Below are 23,314 nucleotides of genomic sequence, written 5' to 3' on the forward strand. Positions count from 1 at the left end.
ATGTCGCAACAGTCAAAATACAAACGCGAACAAGAGGCAAAACTGACCCTTAGCAAGCGATGACCCCTTCACTTTTTACACATATGTTTGGCTTTAGAATAATATAAAAAGGGTTTACACCACAGCTTCTTCATTTTACAAAACTTTATTTCGTATTGGTTAAGCAAAATAATACCTATATAGCTATGCACAATCTAAGTAATATTATAATTTATAAATATGTTTAAATTAATAAAACTTTTTTTTTTTTTTTTAATGTGCTTTATTCTCAGGTATAAAAATAATATGATTAAAAAAAAAAATATTAACGTCTCTTCTCTTTACATTCTCGTTCTATGACAGTTTGTTCATATGAGCTCTAGTCACGAAGCATACAATTGATATTAAGTGAAAACCAATGTACAGCCAAATCATGGTATAAATGTGCGGTATCAGATTAGTTACTTTAAATTCATATTTATCCAAAACTTCACTGCCATCCATCAAACACGGTACATCTGGATCTTCACTGCATGCTAAAGTTATTATGCATAATTTAATTAAAGATTTATTTGTGCGTTTAACAATTAACAAAGAAAAATTTAATCATATTTTAGACATATCATAATTTACCAATGTAAGTCACGTTTTGCCAGTGAAGGATAGTAAGCGCTTCAAATCCAAGTTCAAACCATGATATCTTAACTACCCAATGCAGAAACCATGGTACACTCCTAAAAATAATTATTGTTACAAAATATTAGAATATACATTTTAAAAATTCAAATAAAATATGTCTACCAAATTGTAATCAATAAGAGAATATTATCCAATGTAAAATTATGTCTATATTATATCAAAAAACATAATTATTATTATATTGTCATTCTTTGTTTTTAAGCCTCACTATAAGTAGTTAATAGTGTAATATTAAATTGATTAAAAAACTTAAAATCTTTTACTATAAACATTTTTTTATACTGACACTTTTTGCGATTTAAAAATAAATGTGATCGTTTTAGTTATTTAATTAATCTACTTTCCTTTTACGGAATAAAATTGCTATTTTTCATAATATATTTAATTCAAAACTTAAATATCAAAAAATATTTTAAAATGTTACATTAAATTTTCTTTAAAATATCATTATATAGACCTGAGGTTCACAAATATTCCGGATAACATCATGATAACATTGTCGAACGGCTGGACAAATGTTAACGCCAGCGACAAAGACCCAAAAATGTTGTTGAACATGTAACCTATATAAAACAAACAAAAATCTATGGTAATTAAATTTTAAGTAGGCACCTATATAATATGTTATATACTGACGTTATAATTATATTTATATATGTATAAATACATAAATATGTATGTGTGTTTGTGTGTATCATTATGTATTTATGACATTATGACATACATAGAGAGTAATATTTTCAATATATATTATATATACTATACGTGAATACGGACCACAAGAAGTGGACACGGCCATTACCAGAATCGTGATGATTACCGTGAGAAAATATCCATACAGATCGGTTTGCATACCGACCATGCAGTAAACGATTGTCGTGTACACCGTGGGCTCGATGATCAACGTGGGGATCTGTACGTGGGGGCCATTGGACAGGACAAAAAAAAAATGAAAAGAAAAATGTACTAACCGTAATAATAATAATAATTAGTATTTATAAATAACACGTCGTAATATTATCGTTGCCGCACATTATCTGCTCGATCAACGTACCTTTAATAAAACGGTTGGTGGACAAGATACTTACGAAGGACAGTATGTTGGCGATGTAGAAGGTCGGGGCATCGTAAAGGCCCGAAGTGTACTCTCTCCTGAACAGGGGCAGTTGAGTGGGCAATTGATTCATTACCGAGTACATGGGCGTGAAGAAGTTTTCTGTGATCAGCATAAAAAATATGCCCTGTACCGATTGTATGCCGACTTGAGTTTGTTGAACTGTACCCAAGTAACAAAGGCCAACCATAACGGCTATCGCCTGTAAGGAACAAAATAGTTAAGTCAAAATCATTGTACTTATTTATAGAAGTACATTTAAATGAGACTGAATTAATTTTTTAATTTATAAATATGTTAAATGAATATAGAAAAATAAAATTTTTAAATTGAAAGTTACTTTTTAACATGTAAAGAATACAAGTTAAATAGAAAAAAAAGTAATTTAACTTAGACTTTTTAACTCACTAATGCCCAACTCTACATTTAATTACAAGAATTTTATTAATTTATTATAAATCAGTTGTGTTCGTCACATAATACCCATATTATACCTTTTTATATCCTTTATTTTAAAATATTGGTGAAAATAACATTACTAAGTTTGATATTATCTGAAGAAAAATTTAAGTAAGTAATGAAACCAATAGCTAAATGACAACTAACATATCCAAGATTTTTAATTTTTATCATATTTCGTTTAAAATATTTTAAATTCAATATATAGATGGGAAAAAAAAATAAATTTATAAATTACTTACCTATACAATCTTTAAATTATTTTATTTTCAATTAACTGAAATAGTATATTACGAGAATTATAAGGTGAAAAAAAAATAAAAAAAAATAAGATAGGTAACCACTCTGCTGTACAATAAAAATCGAATGTATCTCATCATCATTTATCAGGTATTGTAATAGAAATAATACACCATTGTATACAATGTAAAAATGATCTAAATGTTTGATAAACAAGGCTATCAAATAATTGTTTTGATAATAATATTAAAATTATTTAAACAAAATTCGAATTTTTTTTTTCCCCAATTATTTAAAAAAATTCTATGAAATTTTCATTTTGATCTCTCAAAGTACTAACGATATTCAATTTGTTAAAAAAATATCTTCATCAAAGTTGATAGTCAAAATAATTCGTCCACTATAGAAAACACGTCAAAATAAAATTGATAAATTTATTTATTAGCCTATAATTTAAAAAAAAAAACAATAAACGTAAAATCTATTTTCATCTTAGTTAAATAAAAAAATTTTTTAGAATTATTTTATGTAGAATCAAAAAGCTATGAATAATATCTATTATTTAAATTATAATTTTTTTTTTTTTAATAATTAAAAAATAAACATCTACATTTTGCAAAATAAAATTTGTTTTAATTTCATAGTTTTTAAAAATCATGTAGAGGTAATATATACAATATTTAACTAATTATTATTTTCATAATTAAATACTAATGTGCGTTATTATGGAATTAAATGACACAACCGTATATACGCGACGTTAAGCTAGGGTTAAAATTATATATTATTATATTCTTCAATTCATAATTTCTCGTACTGAAACGATTGTTATTAGTTATTACTAAATATTTATTATGTATAATTATATATATATATATATTATATACAATTATGTAAAATACGCAAAGACGATTGCGTTTTTTTAAACGTTGGTGAAATAACGAGATCCATATATAAATAGAAAGAGAGAAAAAGATTTAGTGAAATCGAGGAAAATCATACGACGTGTGTTTCCCACGCTTTACGTATCTACTTATAATATATAGGTATTAGAGTAGATATCGTGTTAAATATATTATATATAAAATACCTATTTATAATATTATATACGTATGTATGTGTGTACGGTTACGACCAAAGTGGTATTATATCGTCTGTCGGAACCCACATCGTCACGCAGCCACGTATTTCGAAAGAAAAAACAGAAATTATAAACTGACGACTACGTCTCCAACACGTAAACTATAACGCGAGCACCTAGACGAATGAGCGCGTGCTAGGCACACGTGGGAGATTAAACATAATAATAATACAAACGCGTTTGTTTCATACATAATATAATAATAATACAGTAGAAATCGTTTATAATGACGTTTAAGAGGATTAAGAAAAAAGATCTAGAATTTAAAACAATTTATTATTTTTGTTTGTAACGTGTTTTTTGTAAAAATTGTTAATATTATTCCTTATCTTGAAATTTTTGCGTTGAAAATATAGACCAAATATTGTGTGGTTAATATAGATATGCTAATTGTTTAAATGAATTAAGAATTAATATTATTAAATCCGTATACTTATTAAAAGAACTTCATAACAACCGATACAAATTAAGTATGATAATATTATACAACACATGAGTTTTGACGAGACCTTTAGCTTTAGGTCATTAAAACCGAAATCTCACTATGATCGACAATATAATGAAGTATAAAATATGATATAAGTATTATACGAGTATAAATATATATAACTGTTGAATATTGATGTTCATAAACACGTGTTATTATATGAAAATATCTGACCACAGCGGTGGCATGTCATTGGGGTCACCCCAGTGCGGTACGCGTCGCACGTGCCTCTGTGGGTATAGTGTCGAAGATAACGTACACAGTGTAAATGTACGCACGTGGACCAGAGAGATGATGGTTAAATTTTTTTTCATCTTATTCTTCAACACGGGGTAGTCCATTTAACATAAGACAGTAAGACACTCATTATTTCAGAAATCACTAGTATTTTTGAAATATTTCTTTTATAAGATATTACATTTTGAATGACTACAAATGTTTTTATTTCATATTATAAAGTAGAAATATTTTATTTTTATAAGTATATTAAGTTTTGATGAGCAGAACAGTAGACTAATATTTTGCAACGTACCCCTGTACCACATTACTCCACCTATCATAAATTTTAAATTTAATTACTAATAAACTACACTCTTATTCGAAGTAATTCAAAAATATTTCATTTTGGAATTAGATTCATGTACGTTATCATTAAAAAGTAAAAAATTTAAAAATAATAATGATAAAAAAATTGTAATCATTTTTTAAAAATGTGTTATTTTTTAAGGACATAATAATAAATATTTTCAAAATCGATTATCTTTTTTGTAATACATAATGTCTTGTGTACCTATATCTGTGTATCGCCCTAAATATTTATTAATATACTATTCAACAAGACAAAAATAAAGGTAAATACCTACTGAATATTATACTATATTAACACACGATCGATTTTCGTACAGGGAAAGGTAATTTTATACTGAATTATTATTTTAATTTATAACTATACTGCATAAATAATTCAATAGGTATTAAAATACCTTATTTTTTAAAATAAATAAAAAACAAACATTCACAGAAGATTAATTATTATTACGAGTAATAACAAATGTGTTGAAAAAATAACATAAGAAGTAGGTTATTAAAATTTATATTATAAAATATGCTTATTTTAAGTTATTTTTATGAAATATGTGTGGTATTAAAACTAAATGACTTTTAATCAAATATTTAGTCTTGATTCCTATTATTAGATAATTTTAATTTTAAATAATAACACAAATGATAAATTTATTGCTATACCTAATTTTTAAAAATTCATTATAAAATTAATTTTAAAAATTTTTCATTTTTCAATAAAAATAATTACAGATTAATTATTACATATATAAAAAATGAATTCATTTAAATCTAATATCTCATAATTTTACTAATACTTCTTATATAAGCTTATTAAATAAAGAAAGCTTGCAGTTTCGATAAATGCATAATGCAATTAACAAGTCTATTCGTAAAAAAATTTAAAAATATCCACATAAAATGTTTCTAAACTTTTAATGCCATTTCAGTCCTATTTAGCTTGTACATTAATCAACGTATACCTATATTTAAAAACTTTTATTCGTCTCTCTATAATTAACAACCAAATATTATATGTATTAGAATATCGTATAAAATACTTACAACTTTTTGCAAAAACCTGTGAATGTCAATAGTGGGGTTGCGGATTTTCTCCAAAAGATATCTTCCTGTCAAATGGTACAGTTTTACTGGCCAAAACGGTGATAAGCTACAAAAAATTACAATAAGGAAAAGTATTAAATAACCATGTAATTTAAGTATAATATAACATGTTATAGTATACGGGAAGATCCATTTAACGTAAGACACTTGTTATATCAGATAACACGAATATTTTTGAAAATTATTTTATTTTATTTAATTTTTAACTCATTATAGAATAAAATTATTGGCAAAAAAAATTTTTTTCTTACTATTTTTTAAGTTATTACTCTTTTAAATCACGACGTACAATTTTAATTTCTTACTTTTAAGCAAAATATTATTCGAAGTATTTTAATCTATCAAAATTAAATTTTGAACAAATAAATTATTAGTTATAAGTAGGTAATTCAAGTTATAATAATTCATTAACTATACTCAGTCAAACTTCGGTTTATAAAAATCGAAGTACTCCAACAAATATTCTGCTTTGGAATAAGCAATTAAAAATGCAAGTTTTAGTTAAAAAATGTAAAATGTAAAGATAAAAATAGTAAACAATATATTACTTTTTAGTAAAATATTATTTTTTAGAAAAAATTATATTTTTAACAATTTAAAATTATGCAATAAATTATTTTCAAAAACATTAAAAAGTTTTGAAATAATGAGTATCTTGAGTTAAATACATCACCTAATATAAGCATAGTTTCCGTTAAAACAATTATTACAACATAGGTATGCGATAAGAAAATAATAATATTATCGTTGACAGAAACGTGTCTTTGTATATAACCATATAGGCAACAGTAATAGCTGTATATAGAGGTATCAGTATTGCTTATATTATCGTTGACGGGACTCGCAAACTATGAGGCTGCAACATGCCTACGTATATTTATGCCTTTAACTGTATGGTAATCTGGTTTCGTACACTTTAACATAATAGATACTTAACTATTATAATACATACATTAAGTATACATGATTATTAGACATTTCTTCTTCGTGCAAACGACACTATTTTATATATTGAACATTTATTCATATATATTATATATAAATAATAATATATGTATTATAATTATTCATTTTACTTTCTACTGCAAAAAAATACAGATATTTTTCATCTCGACGTTTCAAACAATACGCGTATTTTTCTTTTGTTTTTTTCTTATTATCACTATACTACTTTAAATTTTGTTTCAATGTTCACATTTACCGCAACGCATACTTTCATTTTACGACATTTAATTCAAGCGATGCATGAGGTTAAAATTCATAGTTGCTAGATATTGTTAGGTTTAAACAATTCGTGAACAGGATAAGATACAACAACTTGTCATGTTATGTCTTAGAGGTGCTTAAACCTATATTCACGTAGAAAAATTTCCCTACATGTAGGGTTTGGGTAGGGGGGATGTGTGGTTATATATTCCTTTAAGAGTAAGGTTAAATTAGGACCTTATGAAAAATTTAGGTGGTCGAGTTTAGTGTATTATTGCCCTACATATATTTATCTACTTCGGAAATACTGATTATATTATATCAATATGACTTAAAATATTATCAATCTTATGAAAATTTTGTAATAAATTTTAAAATACAATGTATTTAAGGGATCTAAAATAAAAATAACAGTTTTTATAAAATTTGATTTAACATCAAAATCTTTAAGCTGGAGATAAAAATACTATTAAAATGTTTCAATCTAAAAACTTAATTTTAAATTACATTGAAATATTTATTATTATATAACTAAATAGGTAATATAAATGCATTTGATAATTATAGGTTAAAACTTAAAAGTTTAACTCATGATTAACATAATTAGCATTTCAAATCACTCATAACTCATAAGTAACTATCTTAACGTACAAAATGATAAATTACTTAATAACAGCAAATATAAAACTCACTGATTTCGAAGTACAGATAAACTTGATGTATCCTGAAATTAAAAAATTGTGTATAGCTTAAAATATTGGTTAACCAAGCATAAATTTAAAAACAATGTATATTCTTTATAATTAATACTCAGTATTTATATATATAACGATAGTAATAATACTTACATAGTATATTTCATTCGAAATAGCATTTTTTACAATTTCTGCGTGTTTACTAGCTGCAAATTCATCACAAATTGAATTTACAGATTTATTATTATCTGATAATGTTTTCATAATAAAATCTGCTGAGTTATAATTATCGGGACAACGATAACCAATACTAAAGTATAAATAATAATAAATTAATAATCAATATCTTTTAAATATAATTTAAATTTTATAGTAAATTCAATAAAATTGATTGATACAGCAAAAGTGTTTAAATAAATATTAAATTAAAAAATAATTTACATTTTTATAACAATTATAAAAATGCAGAAGATCGCCTTAAAAAATTAAAATAACTTGAACTTTATCAAGAAAGAGATCAAGAAAATACCACAAAACAGAATGGTAGAAAATACTAAGGGGATATGGGAATGTAGTATTTCAAGAAGATAGAATAGTTGAAAAATACCGAATGATAGGTTATTTATATTATTACACTGCAAAAAAAGAAAATGACATATAGGCACAACTCTCTACTTAAGGCTTGTAAATCATTTTTCTTTTAAATAATAATTAATAATCTAATTTTTCACGTAAAAATTATAATCTATGAAAAAAAAATTATTTTGAATAATAGTTTAAATTTTAAAATCCAAACATTTATCACTTGAGTATTATATAAATAAAACTATTATCTATATAAAAAAAAAAATTGTAATTCATAAACACTCCATTGTTGATAATTATAATCGAAATTCACAAATAATTTTACCTCTCAAAAAATGAAATAGCCTTATTGGGCGGTCCTGAATAGGCAATTCTTCCGTCAGTTACTAATATTAACTGATTAAATACATTTAAAATCTCTGTACTGGGCTGGTGAATTACACAGACGACTGTTTTCCTTTCATCAGACACTAATCGTTGCATAATTTTAATAACTTTTTGAGCGCTGTATGAATCTAACCCTAAAACAAAATATTCACATAATCATAATGTATCACTGAAAGATGAAATATAAATCATGTTAATATTATGATATGTTTGTTTTTATTTTTAAAAAATCTTTAAAATAATTTCTCAATATATTTCAACATAAATTTTCTTAAATTATTCATATCTAATTCTGTTTTTTGAACTGGAATTTTTATGCCAGACATTATTTTTTATGACATTTGGGGACTTATTAAACATACACATATTTTATCGATGTTTCATTTAGATTTTACAAACCTATACACAATATTCACAGTAAAAATATATGTGCATTTTATAGAGATGTATGTACAAAATAGTTTTAGGAGGTATCGTTACTTTATGAAAATTAGATTTGAAAAATTATGACAAGTATTTTTTTTTCAATTAACACAATATATCACGTTTTTTTTTAAAAAAAAAACTAAACAATACCTACATACAAAACCTTTTTGATTATAATAGAGTAATATAGACGTTAAAAAAAAAAAAATGAAAATCTTAAAATTGAATTTACACTGAAATTCCATATGGCATATTTATAATAATTAATAACCAAAGTCAGTTAAATTGAAAAAAACGCAATTGCATCATCAAATAAGCATGCTTCAACTTAAAAGTTATTATTTAATAGATATGTATGATCAAAAGTGTAATACTTAACTCGAATAAGTTTAGAATAGATATTGAAATTGGAATAAACGAAGCAGCTATCGTGGTATACATAACCAACGGTACCAATTGTGGTTGCAATTTTCATCTTTACCAAGCGTGGTTTAGAAAATTGCAAAATTGTTGCTAAACTTTACAATGACGATGGAAATTTTTTTAATTATATTTTGATTTTCCAATTCTAAACCCAATAAAATTAAATACTCAATTTAAGTTAGTTCAATTTTGCAATTATTTAACAGAAATTCATATACAAGAAATATCCCCGCCTCTCTATGTAGGTACATATTGTCATCACTAATTATAACAAATTATTTATATGAATAAAATTCTTAAGTAAATTGTTACAGTTTGTATAGTATTTTTGTAGTTGTCATGGTTAGTATAATTTACCCTATCAGTTTTATAGCAATTTATAAAATTTATATATTTATTTTTTTGTCATGGTGTACACGTCGAGTTTTAGGAAAAGGTTTATTTTGTCACAATTGACTATCTCCGATAAAATATAAGTATATATTGAACATCATTACATTGAATTCAAACTATGATGTACCATCGACAAAAGTTTGTATTTAATCTTCACACACCGGGACACTCATTACCGGTTTCTGTAATTTCCGCCGTGTTTTGCACATTATATTTATTTTAATTTCTCAAGCAACGACAAATGGCAATGTATCATTAAAAATTGTTTTCACGATTTAAGGAACCCGCAAGCAACATTTCATTGATACACAGTTGTCTAAAATATTTCGATAATATTCAAGATTCAAGTTTATAGCAAATTATAAATGCTAATTATAAACATTTTATGTATGATATAAAAAATAAAACATATTAAAATATCAATGGAAGAGTCTTAATAATAATCGGCTCGAGAGTTTAATCTAGCTATTTTAATCAAAAATTATATCGATTCAATATATATTAAATGAATGGTGTATTGTCATTATATTTACTATTCTATTATGCAATTGCTATTAATCTTATACGATCAGAGGTACGAGTGTCTGCTTCTATATTAATATAATATTTTAATGAAAACAAAATTATTATGGATTTATATTTAAGAAGTTAATTTTCAAATAATGGACTAAGATACAATGTCTACGGAGTAAGGTCAATCAAATATATTTATTTTTTTATGGTAACGCTCTGCTTTTATAAATAAATTCTAATACATCTATGAAAAAAATTAAAACGATTACCTAAATTTGTTAATTGCTTACCTGTAGTAGGTTCGTCACAGAATAAAAATGATGGGTCGGTAAGGAGCTCAGTTGCAAACGATAAAATTTTTCTCTCGCCTCCCGATAACAATATCTATAATAAAAAATATTTAATAAGTATTATACATAAGTTTATATCATTTTTTATTCTTGTTATATACTTTTCATATTAGTACCTTTCCATTTTCTCCTCCAGTCCCAATTCTAGTATTTGCACATTGACCAAGACCTAATTCTTTAATAACTGCCAGTACACGAGCTTTAAGATTTTTGTCAGTTGTTCTCCTGTCTAGTTTCAATTTAGCCTAAAACAACGTGATTTATAATGAAAATTACATTAAAAATCACTCGATAACTTACCATGAAAGTAAGATGCTCTTTAACGGTTAAAACTCCACAGAATAAGTCTTGTTGGTACATATATCCAAAATTGTGACTTTTAAAATTTCTAACAGAAAGACTTCCTATTTTAACACTTCCTTCAAAATCCATTTGAGCTTTAAAAATATTTAAATGAACCATAATAGCAAAATATACAATACAACTAAGTATACATATTGTTTTAATAATAAAAAATTTTACCTGGAAGTTTATTAGCTAGAGCAGTCATCAAAGTACTTTTTCCTGCACCGCTAAAATTGTATTGATAGTTGTTAAATTAAATTTATATTAAACATAAAACAAATTTTGATTTATACACACCTTGGTCCCATAATGGCAACAAGTGAAGACGGTGGTATATATCCTTCGACTTGAAAAAGAAATAGGATTTGTTAATAATAAACATTAAAACACAAAATTATGATTATAAATTATAATATATCATAAAATTAAGTAAATATATATTGTATAATGTATATTATATAGTGATGTGAACGTAGTCTGTAATTCTGGATAGTCAGAAGACTTAAATGTGTACTTTATATATATATCCTCTTTGTGAATAGATACCTCATAACTACCATTGAAAGTCGAACTCATTAATATAAATATGTATACAAATTTAACATCAATAAATATAATATATTTATTGAATTATTTAAGTATAATACCGAAAAAATGTAATTAAAATAATTTAATAACTTTTAAGTTATAAATTTATAACGAACAAAATATTACTATGTATACATTAACTATTAAATACAGTTATAATAATAATAATCTGCAATTTAAAAATAAATGGTCACCTATTACCTATTGGTATCAATCAAAAATCAGTTAGTGTATTTAAAAAAAATTAAATTACTCTTTTAAATACATAGCATAAGAACGACCATACCCTAACAATCATATATTACTCATATTTAATAATTAATTAATATTACTAGAAGAAAATAGTGTACTAATATCTTTTAACGTTAATATTATTATCGTTAGTAACGATAATATTGGATAAACTTCCTATTAAGTTATCTAATACCAATTTATTAACCAATAAATGAATTTCAATACTTGTGGTATCTTTACGAAATGCGATAAAATAAAATAACATTTAGTTTCTGATATGTTAAAATTGAATATTTTAAATAATTTTACCACAAAATGTTTTTGAAAGGTTATTAATGAATATCTTTGTTGTTTATTTTGTAACATTAATTACCTCAGATAATAAAATTAAAATAGGGTAGCTCAAAAATATAATGTTAAATGTTAAAACTTAAAAAAAATATTAAAATATCTATTTGTGAATTATAAATAATATTCAAATTTTTCGTTGGGTTTTAATGTATTTTATTAAAATACTTTTTATTTGTGTATATAGGTATCTAAAGCCAATTATTTAGTACTATTGTATCTAAAAAATTGCATCAATCTATAATTTACAGTGATAATTGAGAAACTGAGATCATACAATTATGTTATAACATGTACAATAGACGAATATAAGCAAATATAAGCAAATATTTTTCAAATTTTAAAATTCACTTTTAGACTTGAAATAAAATTTAGTACCTAAGTATTATAACTACTACTATATAAACTATTGAAAATTCAAGACTACCTATTACCGCCAAACAAAGCCATTGCGGATGAATTTAAATAAAAGGAACTATTATGTAAGACGTAAGTATATACTATTTTTCTGGCTCTTGGAATATAAATTATTATATGGTACCTACTCAGTAGGTAGGTATACTATAAAAATCTTGCAATATTTAAACTTTAACGCAGGTACGTAAATTGATTCTTACCTTTATTCAACAACAGTTTTTTAGTCGTAATGCTTGAGCGCAACCATCGGTCTTTTTTAATAATTGCGTGTACACTCAAATTTTCCCAATAGATTGGTAAACAGTTTTCATTGTTTTCGCCCTAAAATATCAATGTCTATAAGTCTAATAGAAGTACGTCATTAAATAAAATAACATAAAATATTTTAAATTTACCCCATTGTCTGTGCATAACTGGAAAGTAGAGTCATGATCATCTGATGCATCTGTATTGAAAAATACAGTATGGGTAGATGCCAAATCCATTGTTTTTAAATTTTATTAAAAAAAAAAATTTATCTTTTCGCTACTAAGAACGGCACTACCCGGTGAATTGTGTTTGAACTCTGTCTATATCAATGAATCTACAGTTCATATAAGCCACATAGGTGTTTAGCATGTGAAGCCAAACACAATTAAAAAGTATCGATTGCATTTCTGAATTATATAACAATATAGGTATATTATGTTGCTCAACAAAATAAAAATTTAAAACTAAGAAAGTAAGCTATTAAGCAACCAATTTGCTGTACAGTAGATGTCGAGTGTATCTCCTTATTGATGTGTATGACATTGTAGTGTACCTATCTACGTTAAATTTGATTTTAATAATAAATCATAGCATGTAAAAAAACAATTCTAAGCGAAGACAGTCTAACAGCCTAATTATTATATTATTTAGTAAGTTGTATGATATATTGATATATAGGTATTTTTTTAAAAACTTTTTTGGCTTCAATATGAATCATTATTATGAGTCAACTTGTCAACTAGCTATAAAGATTGAATATTTAAAAAATTAATGACTAAAAATAAATATTAAAATACGTATAATTATATCACAGAATTATTATCTACAAATATTTGTTTTTTTTTCTTTTGTGAAAATTTCAATTTTTATCATAGGTACTGATAACTTTGAAAAGTACTAAGGACGTGGACTCACAAAGTATCAACTAAACTTTATAACTAACCAAAAACTACCATCAAAATTGAAAATTGAAGAATTTTTACTGCTAAAAAAGTTGATGATAGATACAAAAAATAAAAACACAAATCATTGTAAAATCATTACGTTCATCGTTCCGTTCAGAATCTAAAATACGAACTAGAGCAACCGCCAAAATATGTTTTTAACTATAAAAAAAATAATAATATTATTCAAGTCATATCATTATATTTACACTAGAAAAAAAGTATTTATGACAAAGTTTACATGCGCCCGCACACATAGGTACAAATATACAATATACAGGAAGGTAGTAAATCGGGATTGGTAAATTGGGTCCCGGAAAAAAAAGGTTGTAGGTAAGTTGAGTCCCGGATAAAAAAAGGTATTAAGTAAGTTGAGTACCGAAAAAAATATATACATTAAAATGTATGTGGTTTTTATAATATTATGTTCGCAATAAATAATATATGGTATAAATGATTAAAAATTTGTATACCGGAAAAAAAATGTCAATATGTTAAATAATATAGTTGGTACGTCATATTTTACAATATGTGGTATAAATAATATTAAAAATTTTAATAAGCTAAATAATAAAGTACGTCAAATTTTACAATATATGCAATATAACACTGTATGCAATATGACGTATTATTGTAACAATTATTCAAAAGTAAATTATATAAATATGAAATATTAAAGTTTTAAGTTTTTAATGTTTTAGACCCAATTGCGCCAATGATTTATAGCCGGGACCCAACTTACCTATTACCATTTTATATCCGGGACTCATCTTACCGCTTTCAAAACGAACTCAAATTATCGCGGACCCAATTCACCTAGCTCCTAGTAAATATATTAAGTAGGTAGGTTACATAAAAAAACACTATTAGGATACAATCCGTGGACGTAACTTACATTTATCTTCAGATTTGAAAAAAGAAACCGCAAACTTGATTGTTACCTATAATATTTTGTCATTTTAAAACCTAATATTAATATCATCGATTAATCATCATTATTTATCATGAAAATATATAATCCATAACACAATTTTAAATAGGAGGGTACTTGATATGTGGTAGTTGTTTTCGACAAAAGCAATGTAGGTATCAACAATTAAAAAAATTTAAAATTCTACAGGTGCAATACAAAAATTATTTTATTTATAAACCTTTCAAAAACAACACAACATTAAATTCAAGAAACCTTTGAAATTAATTATCTTTTTTTCAAGTAGATTTTAAGCTATATTATCTAAAACGAATTGAAATTTTAGATACTACTAATATCACTACATTACCTATAACCAATAAGTTATTTGTTAAGTTGATGTTTCTGTCTAACTACCTAGTACGTAAGTATAAATATTAGGTTAAAATTTAGGTATTTTTTTTTACTATACCAATTTAACGTTCAGCAGTCTTGAATATTTATTACCTAGTACAATATATATCTAAACATTGTTAAACTGAATGATAACAACATTACTTCAGTATTTACCTATTGTTTATTAGAAGCGTTTTTCTTTTTTCCATGGTTTTTTTAATTTTGAAGTGAGTAATAAGAATTTTTAGTTTGTAGTGTTTTATGAACTTACAAATATTTTAAAATGTACCTATTATATGTTACCTATATTAATATAGGTAGAAACTAGAAATCTATAGATAAAACTTCCTAAAAACCAAAGAAAATGTTAACTGCGGACTAAACTTAAACAAGAATTTTTGAACGTAAATTTTCTAACTAACCTAACCTTTCTCTCCATTTATTATTAATTACTCATACTTTTAAGTAGAGTTTATAAATTATATAGTACAAGTAATTTTGACCTTACTAAAACAAATAAGACACAATTTTAAATATATTGAGTTATAACTAAACTAACATTTTGAACAAACATTTATCAAAAAATGTTTTGAATCTTTAAAAAATATTATTATGTATTAAAAAATTACTTTTAAAGCACAGAATAATTTACTTTTAAGTTCAAATAGGTATAATTTTAATATTTACTATTTTGGTAATTTATAACTACAATATTTTTAATCTGAAGCAATTATAACATGGAAGTCATGCATATTCATTATTTTTTTATTTTACTAAAGAAGTTTTATTTGTACATATTTTTAATATTAAGTTATTATTATAAATTTAAAATGATGCAAAAATTAAAAAAAAAAAGTATTTTGTTTTAAAATTGGTATACATTTAAATCATACACAACACATATATTTACAAATAATAAAAACGGAAAAAAGTTATCACTGAAATAGTTCTTTGAGCACTTAACATTAATTATTTATATTTAAATAAATATTAGTTGAAAACATTTTATAATCAATATGATTAGTTTATCGCTAATATCAAGAAACTTATACTAAAATTACTGAATAAATATAATTAACAATGTATAGTATTATAAAATGTATACTTGAAATTTTTATATTTTCAAAAAAAGTTGTTCTTTTATCTCTAAAGAATTATACAAATTGTTTATTATTAACCTATTCAAACAATATTTTTCAAACTATAATAAGTTTTTCAATAAGTATAACATTTACTCTAAATAACAAAGTTATGAATTTTTTAAATTAAAAAAATGTTACTAAAATAACAGCATTGTCTAGACATTCGATATGATTGTTTATGTGTAATCGTATTTTTATTTATATTGAAAAAAATAATAATTATCTGGTATTCATATATTTAAAATAAAATCTATTAACCAATATAATAACTTTGAGATTTATAATTTACATGTTTAAATCACAATTTGTATAGTGAACTTTAAAGATTTGGTCATAGTTCATCTCCTGTAACTTAAATGGAGTAAGGAAATTTAAGATTATTTATTCATTATTGGCAATGATATTAGCTATTTTTAAAATAGTAAATAAAACTATTATATTTAAATTAGAATATAACACAAATATTTAAGTTGAAAAAGAATACAAATTATATATTATGTACTTAAATGTTTCATAATGAAAATATTTATATTACAAAAACTGAAGTTTTATTATAAAATTAATATTGTATTACCCCATGAAGTAAGTGCACACTAAAAAAAAATTTTGATTTACGTCCAACAATATTTATATTTGAACTTTTGCACAGTTACATTTTAGATGTAAAAAAAAAAAAAAAAATAGTAAATAATAATAAGAAAATTTAAATATTTAAATTATGATCATCTAATAATTATTTCTACAAAATATTATAACTTTATCATAACAAAAAAAAAAAAAAAATTAATAGCCCAATTATCTATTATTTGGGATTGAGTAACTGAATATAATATTAACATTTTAGTTTTACCTTTAAGTTAATCATTATAATATAATATCTGTGTACAATAAAAACAAAATTAATTAGACAGACATTAAATATCTGATCACATTACATTTTGAGTGACAACTGGTACCAATTTTTCTGGAATTAGAGATAGCTAAAAAAAAAAATATAATTATGTTACATAGATGTATATGTATATATTATTTACTATCAGTAAAATAAAATGTAAAAAAAATTCCTAGTCCCACCTCCTCACCATTTAATAATCATTTAGCTCTAATCACCTTTCCACTGTCATCATGACCTTGGTATTTGGGTTTACTGTGAGTGAATGGTAAGTATCTGTATCTGATCATATGCTAAAACATAAAAAATAAAATAACATGAATTATATAATATACGATTATTATATTATTATTTATATACAAACAATAAAAATCACACAAGTTGCTTATTGTTTATTAGATAAAAGATAATGTATAATTTATATTTTTTATACAAAGTTGACTTTATTAATAACATCAGTCATAACAACATAATGGATTAAAACTTCATCAATATCAAGATTCCAACAAAATGTCTAAATTTGTTTAAACAAAATGACAACTGGTTATAATATGCCATCAATTGTAATAAGTAATAACTATATTGGTTTGGTTAATACAACTTAAATATCAGCCCCTATTTAAATATTTGAACTGTACATAATAATTGTATAATTATTTTTACACGTTTTTGTGAAATATTTTATGAGTGTAATTACATATAATATACTTGAATGTATTCTTTAAATAGTTATAGTAATAAATCACAATTTTTTTTAGTTTGTTTATATGTATTTTTTTAACTTTTTGTAAATTTAAATATGTATAAACAAATTTTAAAAAGTTTAAATAAAAAATAATACATATTAACAATAATTATTTTTGAATAAAAAATACTTAGTTATTAATCATTTTTATCATATATGCTTAATTTGATTATATATCTATAAAAAATTGAGTAAAACGACTTTAGATTATAACAGTGTATTCTTAATAGCCCCTTGACCAATGTTATAGATTATATTAGCTACACTTGTATCTATATTCAACACTTCTATCAAATTATTTATATATAATTAAGTATAAGGATGCCAAATACAAAATCATTTTCAACATGAATAGTAAATATTCAATGAAAAATACAAAATATTACATATCCTAAAAGTTGTATTAAAGTATGTTTATTAAATAATATAGAGAAATTAGTGTTAAGATTAAATAAATAATTAACTTTAAATAAAATATCTGAAAGAATTAATAACTTATTAGTTATACTATAAATATATACTATTTTAGCATTAAGTTATCAAGGAATACTAATTATACTATTTAATAAAATGTAATAACAAGTAAACTTAATAAGAAAAAAATTGTATCTACATAAATATGTTGAGGGTCACTAGTTTATTTGATCCTCATAATATAAGACAAGAGTATAGTATTTAATTTTAAAATATTTTACTTTATATTTTACTATTTCTTACCATTATTTGACGTTTCATTGTTATACAAAATAGAACAATAAAGTATAAGACAAGAATAGGCCAAAATACAGGAACGTCAAAGAATTGGAAAAATGTCAAAAATATTGACAGTAATGTAGATTTTATTACCGAGTACCAAAATTTAAATTCAGGTAGTCGGCGAATAAATGGTCTAAATTCTTCATTTGCTCGTGTTGGCAACGATGGGCCAGAATCATCTAAATTAACATACAATTTTTTAATTGTTTTAATATATTGCTATTGTTTTTTTAATAACTAATAAAAATCTAACAATAAAAGATTACCTTCAAACTCATCCATGGCTGGATCTATTTTTGGTGTAAGGAATGCAATGAATAAATTTAAATGGTATATACCCAGTGCGTACGTAATTATGTACCATCCCTAAAAAATATAATTAATAAAATTTCAATAAATTATTAAATAAGCAAAAATAATATAGGTTAAATGAAATATTAAATTCTCAATCTCCTAAACAAGCAAATTTCATAATAACATATAATTGTACAACTTATCTCAGAAGAAATATAATAAAAATTAATTTTAGTATTAAACCTTCCAACAGCAGATATATTTTTATAACAAAAATTTTCAATCTAAATAAATATAAATAAAAATATTTTAGCGTTTGTGCATAAAAAATTAATTAAAATTTCAATATTACCTGAAGCATTATTATTCTTATCATAAATAGAAGAATAAATACAAGTGCTCCTATCCATCTGGCTGTTCGAAATGGTGTGATGTCATCGAGAAATTTTTGAAGTTTCTATAAAAGCAATATCAATTAAATATTAATATTATTTATTAAAATGCATATACCATTAATTTTCATAAGTATAAAAATGATTAAAGATTAAATTAATAAAGAAAAAATCAACATGACCAAGACTATTGTTTAAAACTAAAAAATATTTATAATTTAAATAATTATCATCTATGTACTATATTTTGCAATAAAATACTTAAAAATTAAAAAAAAAATGGGTATTTTTGTCGTATGTGGTCTACCGCACATTTGTCATCTACCACACATGTTCCTCTATATAATATGCAGTCTACCACACGTCCATACACTTTTTATCTACTAATAATAACTTTCAACGATTTGACGGCAATGACGATTAAGTTTTTATCTTAACGATGTGATTTCTGTATCAATAATAAAATACCTGCTATAATAAAACTTAGGTCCTGCCAAAATTGTGATTGTAGTCGTAAACGTATAAGATATCAGTTCAGTTTGTCTTGTAATACCTACGTGATCCGTTATTCTTCAGTTTATTTACTGCACTTTTTAACATTATGTTAGCCAAACATTACGTAGATATAAAAAGTATGTTATAGACTGCATATGACACAGTGGCGTAACTGAGTGCCCGCAAACCCCGCACTGCGGGGGAGAACATAGTAATTTGGGGCCTTTGGTTATAGGGTTATATTTGGTATAACAATATTTTAGGGGCCCATTTTTTATTTTAGCGAGAGAGCCCAAATTTTTTTGCTACGCCACTAATATGACGTATAAAAACGGGTGGTAGACCGCATATGACATGTAGAAACGTGAGGTAGACCGCATACGACAAGAATACCAAAAAATGTTTTATTGAATAGTCTAATATTAAGTTGTAAAATTTATCGAAATTTCATAAAATGTAAAAATCTAGTCTAGTACCAATACTACTTTTTTTTAATGAATGTATTTTTTGAAACTGAGAATAATAGTTAAATCAGAATTAGCTGGACATACTTAATTTAAAAATATAACAATTTGAAATATAAGGTTAGATACATGTTTTTACACTAAGGTAAAAAAGACTACCAGAATGTAAATTTTCATTAAATTTCCAATTGAATCCTATGCCACTTTTTAGGAAAAAAATATAAAAATCGTTATTTCTTAAAATGTGTGTTTTATAAAAGATGAATCCAAAAATATAATTATTTGTTATTTTATACAACTAAAGTGCACTTAAATTGTAATAAAATAAAAGTTAAATTATAATTACAGAATATCATAACCAAGATCAAAAATTCTAATCATAAATATTATTTAAAAATCAAATTTTATTTTTTGGTTCTGGTCTTAAGTATGTCACAAGATAGCAAGTAAATGACAAAATATTAGTATACTAAATAAAATGTTTTTTATCTAATAATGTAATCATTTCAATAGGTACTTGACAATATTTATTATTTGTTTATAAAGAAATGTTTAATTTAGGGAAACTAGACACAACAAAAAGGTTTCCAATATATTTTTTTTTTAAGCTTGCTTTATGGATAAGGAGTTTACATTAATCTTAAATAATCAAATTTATTAACTTTAAATCTTGATAGATTGTATTCTATAATTTATATTTACTATGTGATAAAAAAATGTTATTATATTATATAATATTAATCACCTGAGATAAACGAAGAAAAGCCAATGAAACTGTGCTTTGCTGAGTATTAGAATCACTTGTAAAGTCTTGCATTTTAGACTAGAAGCTCAATTCAAGTTTAGAATTTCTGCAACAAAAATAAATAAAATTTAAATAATTGAAAAATATATATTATAAATAAGTATGTAGCTAGAAGTAAATAATTTAAATTGAACTAAAAATTATTTTACAACACAATATAAAAAATTAATTTTATTCAAAATAATTTTTTTAATAGCTGCTTGTAAATATAATAATATAATTTCATAATTTGATTGTAATACATTTAGATCAAAATCAGTGATACTATTACTTACATAAATAAAAAAAGGAATAGATGGGATTTTCCAATACTTATTGCAGTTAATGCTCAAAAATCAAAGTTGTAGCCAACAGAAATGAATTATCAACTACTATGGTTGTTACTTACTATATTAACAACTTTTTTGTTTTGCCAACATGCCTCTGCTTATTATTTTATTAAGTAATTGTTAACTAATGAATAACAATGTTTCAAATATAAAACAACATAAAATAATGAATTAATGATACACTCTAATACTTCATGCAAGAAAGAGAAAAAATATGCATCCAAGATATATATTTTTTCATTTTTTTTTTTAATGTTTATAACATTATTTAAATCTAGCCATAAAAATGTAAGTAGTAGGCAGGACTTATAATTTGATGAATATATCATAGGTATATATATATTTTAAAAGTTTAACAGTTATTAAAAATTAAATATTTAAGAATCAATAAATTAAAAAACCTAAATATATTGAATAAAATTTGATCAACTTTTATTATTATATTATCATTTTTAAATATTAACAGTAATATTTTGTTTAATAATAAGTTATGAATAACTCTTCAAAAAAAAAAAAAAAAAAATGAACCTAATTGAGCTATACTATTTTTTTTTATTGTAGGTAATACATAACTATAATTATTAAGAAGTATTTTTAAAAACTTTCTCGGTTACATTTATACATAACGTTGAAAAAAAAAAAATTATTACCTAATTAAATAGTTATCGAATAAATATCTATAGTTCATTTATTATTATAAAATATTTTTGAATTTTAATATTTTATTTTGATAAGTTATTCTTTAGGGTTGAAAATTTTTTTTTGGTTCTTTCTCAGTGAAATTTTCTTGGGATTTTTAATTAGATTACCGAATATTAACTATTAAGAGCTCACTCAAATGAACGTGTACTAATGCTTATACATATTTCAGTACTCTACAATATATTGCATATTGATGAAGATCGCCGTCAATTTAAAAAGTCATAATCGTACATAAATCATACTCACATTTACTGTGTAATGGTTATATCCTCACGTTCATTTAATGCGAGCATTGAATTTCCGTTTTTGTTAGGAAAACCATCATACCGGTGCCGACAATTGAATACACAAATCAACAAATGCTTCCAATAATTATTTGAACATGCCTGGTGAAGGAGCGGTAAACCAGTGTCCCAATGTTCACAATTAAACGTATAATTCACTCAGGACAACGTGATATTCATGTATACATATATAATTATGATTAAAACTGTATCGTAATTAATAATTAAGAACCAATTTATCAGATTACTACTACGATCAGTGCCCAGTGGCAATCGCCAGTCGGCAAGAATGAAGAAATTAGTATTAGTTTGGGGCTGTTCGTCAATCGTCACTGATAACATGATAATATTCCGGTTGCGTGGACTGTTGTGAGTGCACACAACCACTGAACGAGTGACAGCTGGCGCGTAATTTACTCCATGAAATAATTTTAATTGTAAATGGCGGTAATAAAAATTAATTTTATATTTTTATATCTGTTTACATTAATAATATATTTGAACATACAGTAATAACCCGGTAGCATTTGAATTTATGTGTTAGTGGAAACAATTAAAATTGACAAAAATATCAAACCTCTCTTTTGCTCTAACAATTTTGCCTACAATACATTATTATGTTTATTATTTATTAAATACATAAATTACTAATAATAATTTTTAATATAATATAATTTATAATAATGTCCACTCTAAAGTAGAAAAATAGGTAGGCATCAAATAAAACATAAAGCCATCTACATCAAAATCATTTCAATAAAGTAAAAAAAAAATAGGTACTGTTAAAACTAACATTTTGT

At 23.9% G+C, this 23,314-nt stretch overlaps 2 protein-coding genes across 5 annotated transcripts; both read right to left on the reverse strand.

Moving 5' to 3' along the window:
* Positions 1-265: 265 nt before the first annotated feature.
* Positions 266-13,200, reverse strand: LOC112599713 (protein scarlet-like). 2 transcript variants are annotated; one of them, XM_025346741.1, is made up of 16 exons: positions 13,111-13,200; positions 12,916-13,036; positions 11,426-11,474; positions 11,306-11,355; positions 11,084-11,220; positions 10,900-11,028; positions 10,724-10,817; positions 8,617-8,812; positions 7,860-8,016; positions 7,704-7,735; positions 5,746-5,851; positions 1,767-1,994; positions 1,456-1,591; positions 1,136-1,241; positions 613-713; positions 266-515 (listed from the first exon to the last, which is right to left on the reverse strand). In XM_025346741.1, exons 1-16 carry the CDS (start codon positions 13,198-13,200, stop codon positions 334-336), a joined length of 1,914 nt encoding a protein of 637 aa, XP_025202526.1. In that variant the 3' UTR covers positions 266-333. The 2 variants fall into 2 exon arrangements, with proteins under 2 accessions (XP_025202526.1, XP_025202527.1); XM_025346742.1 differs by lacking the exons at positions 12,916-13,036; positions 13,111-13,200 and adding an exon at positions 11,918-11,989.
* Positions 13,201-17,186: 3,986 nt separating this feature from the next.
* Positions 17,187-22,830, reverse strand: LOC112599711 (protein RER1). 3 transcript variants are annotated; one of them, XM_025346737.1, is made up of 7 exons: positions 22,477-22,830; positions 21,140-21,245; positions 19,396-19,500; positions 19,016-19,115; positions 18,711-18,928; positions 17,467-17,541; positions 17,187-17,336 (listed from the first exon to the last, which is right to left on the reverse strand). In XM_025346737.1, exons 2-7 carry the CDS (start codon positions 21,209-21,211, stop codon positions 17,283-17,285), a joined length of 624 nt encoding a protein of 207 aa, XP_025202522.1. In that variant the 5' UTR covers positions 21,212-21,245; positions 22,477-22,830; the 3' UTR covers positions 17,187-17,282. The 3 variants fall into 3 exon arrangements, with proteins under 3 accessions (XP_025202522.1, XP_025202523.1, XP_025202524.1); XM_025346738.1 differs by having other exon boundaries at positions 17,243-17,336; positions 17,439-17,541; positions 22,477-22,828; XM_025346739.1 differs by having other exon boundaries at positions 17,244-17,336; positions 17,431-17,541; positions 22,477-22,829.
* Between the last annotated feature and the right edge of the window lie 484 nt (positions 22,831-23,314).

This window comes from Melanaphis sacchari, unplaced genomic scaffold, assembly GCF_002803265.2.
Source record: "Melanaphis sacchari strain LSU unplaced genomic scaffold, SCAv2.0 Contig54_pilon_pilon, whole genome shotgun sequence".
NCBI classification, from domain to species: Eukaryota; Metazoa; Arthropoda; class Insecta; order Hemiptera; family Aphididae; genus Melanaphis; species Melanaphis sacchari.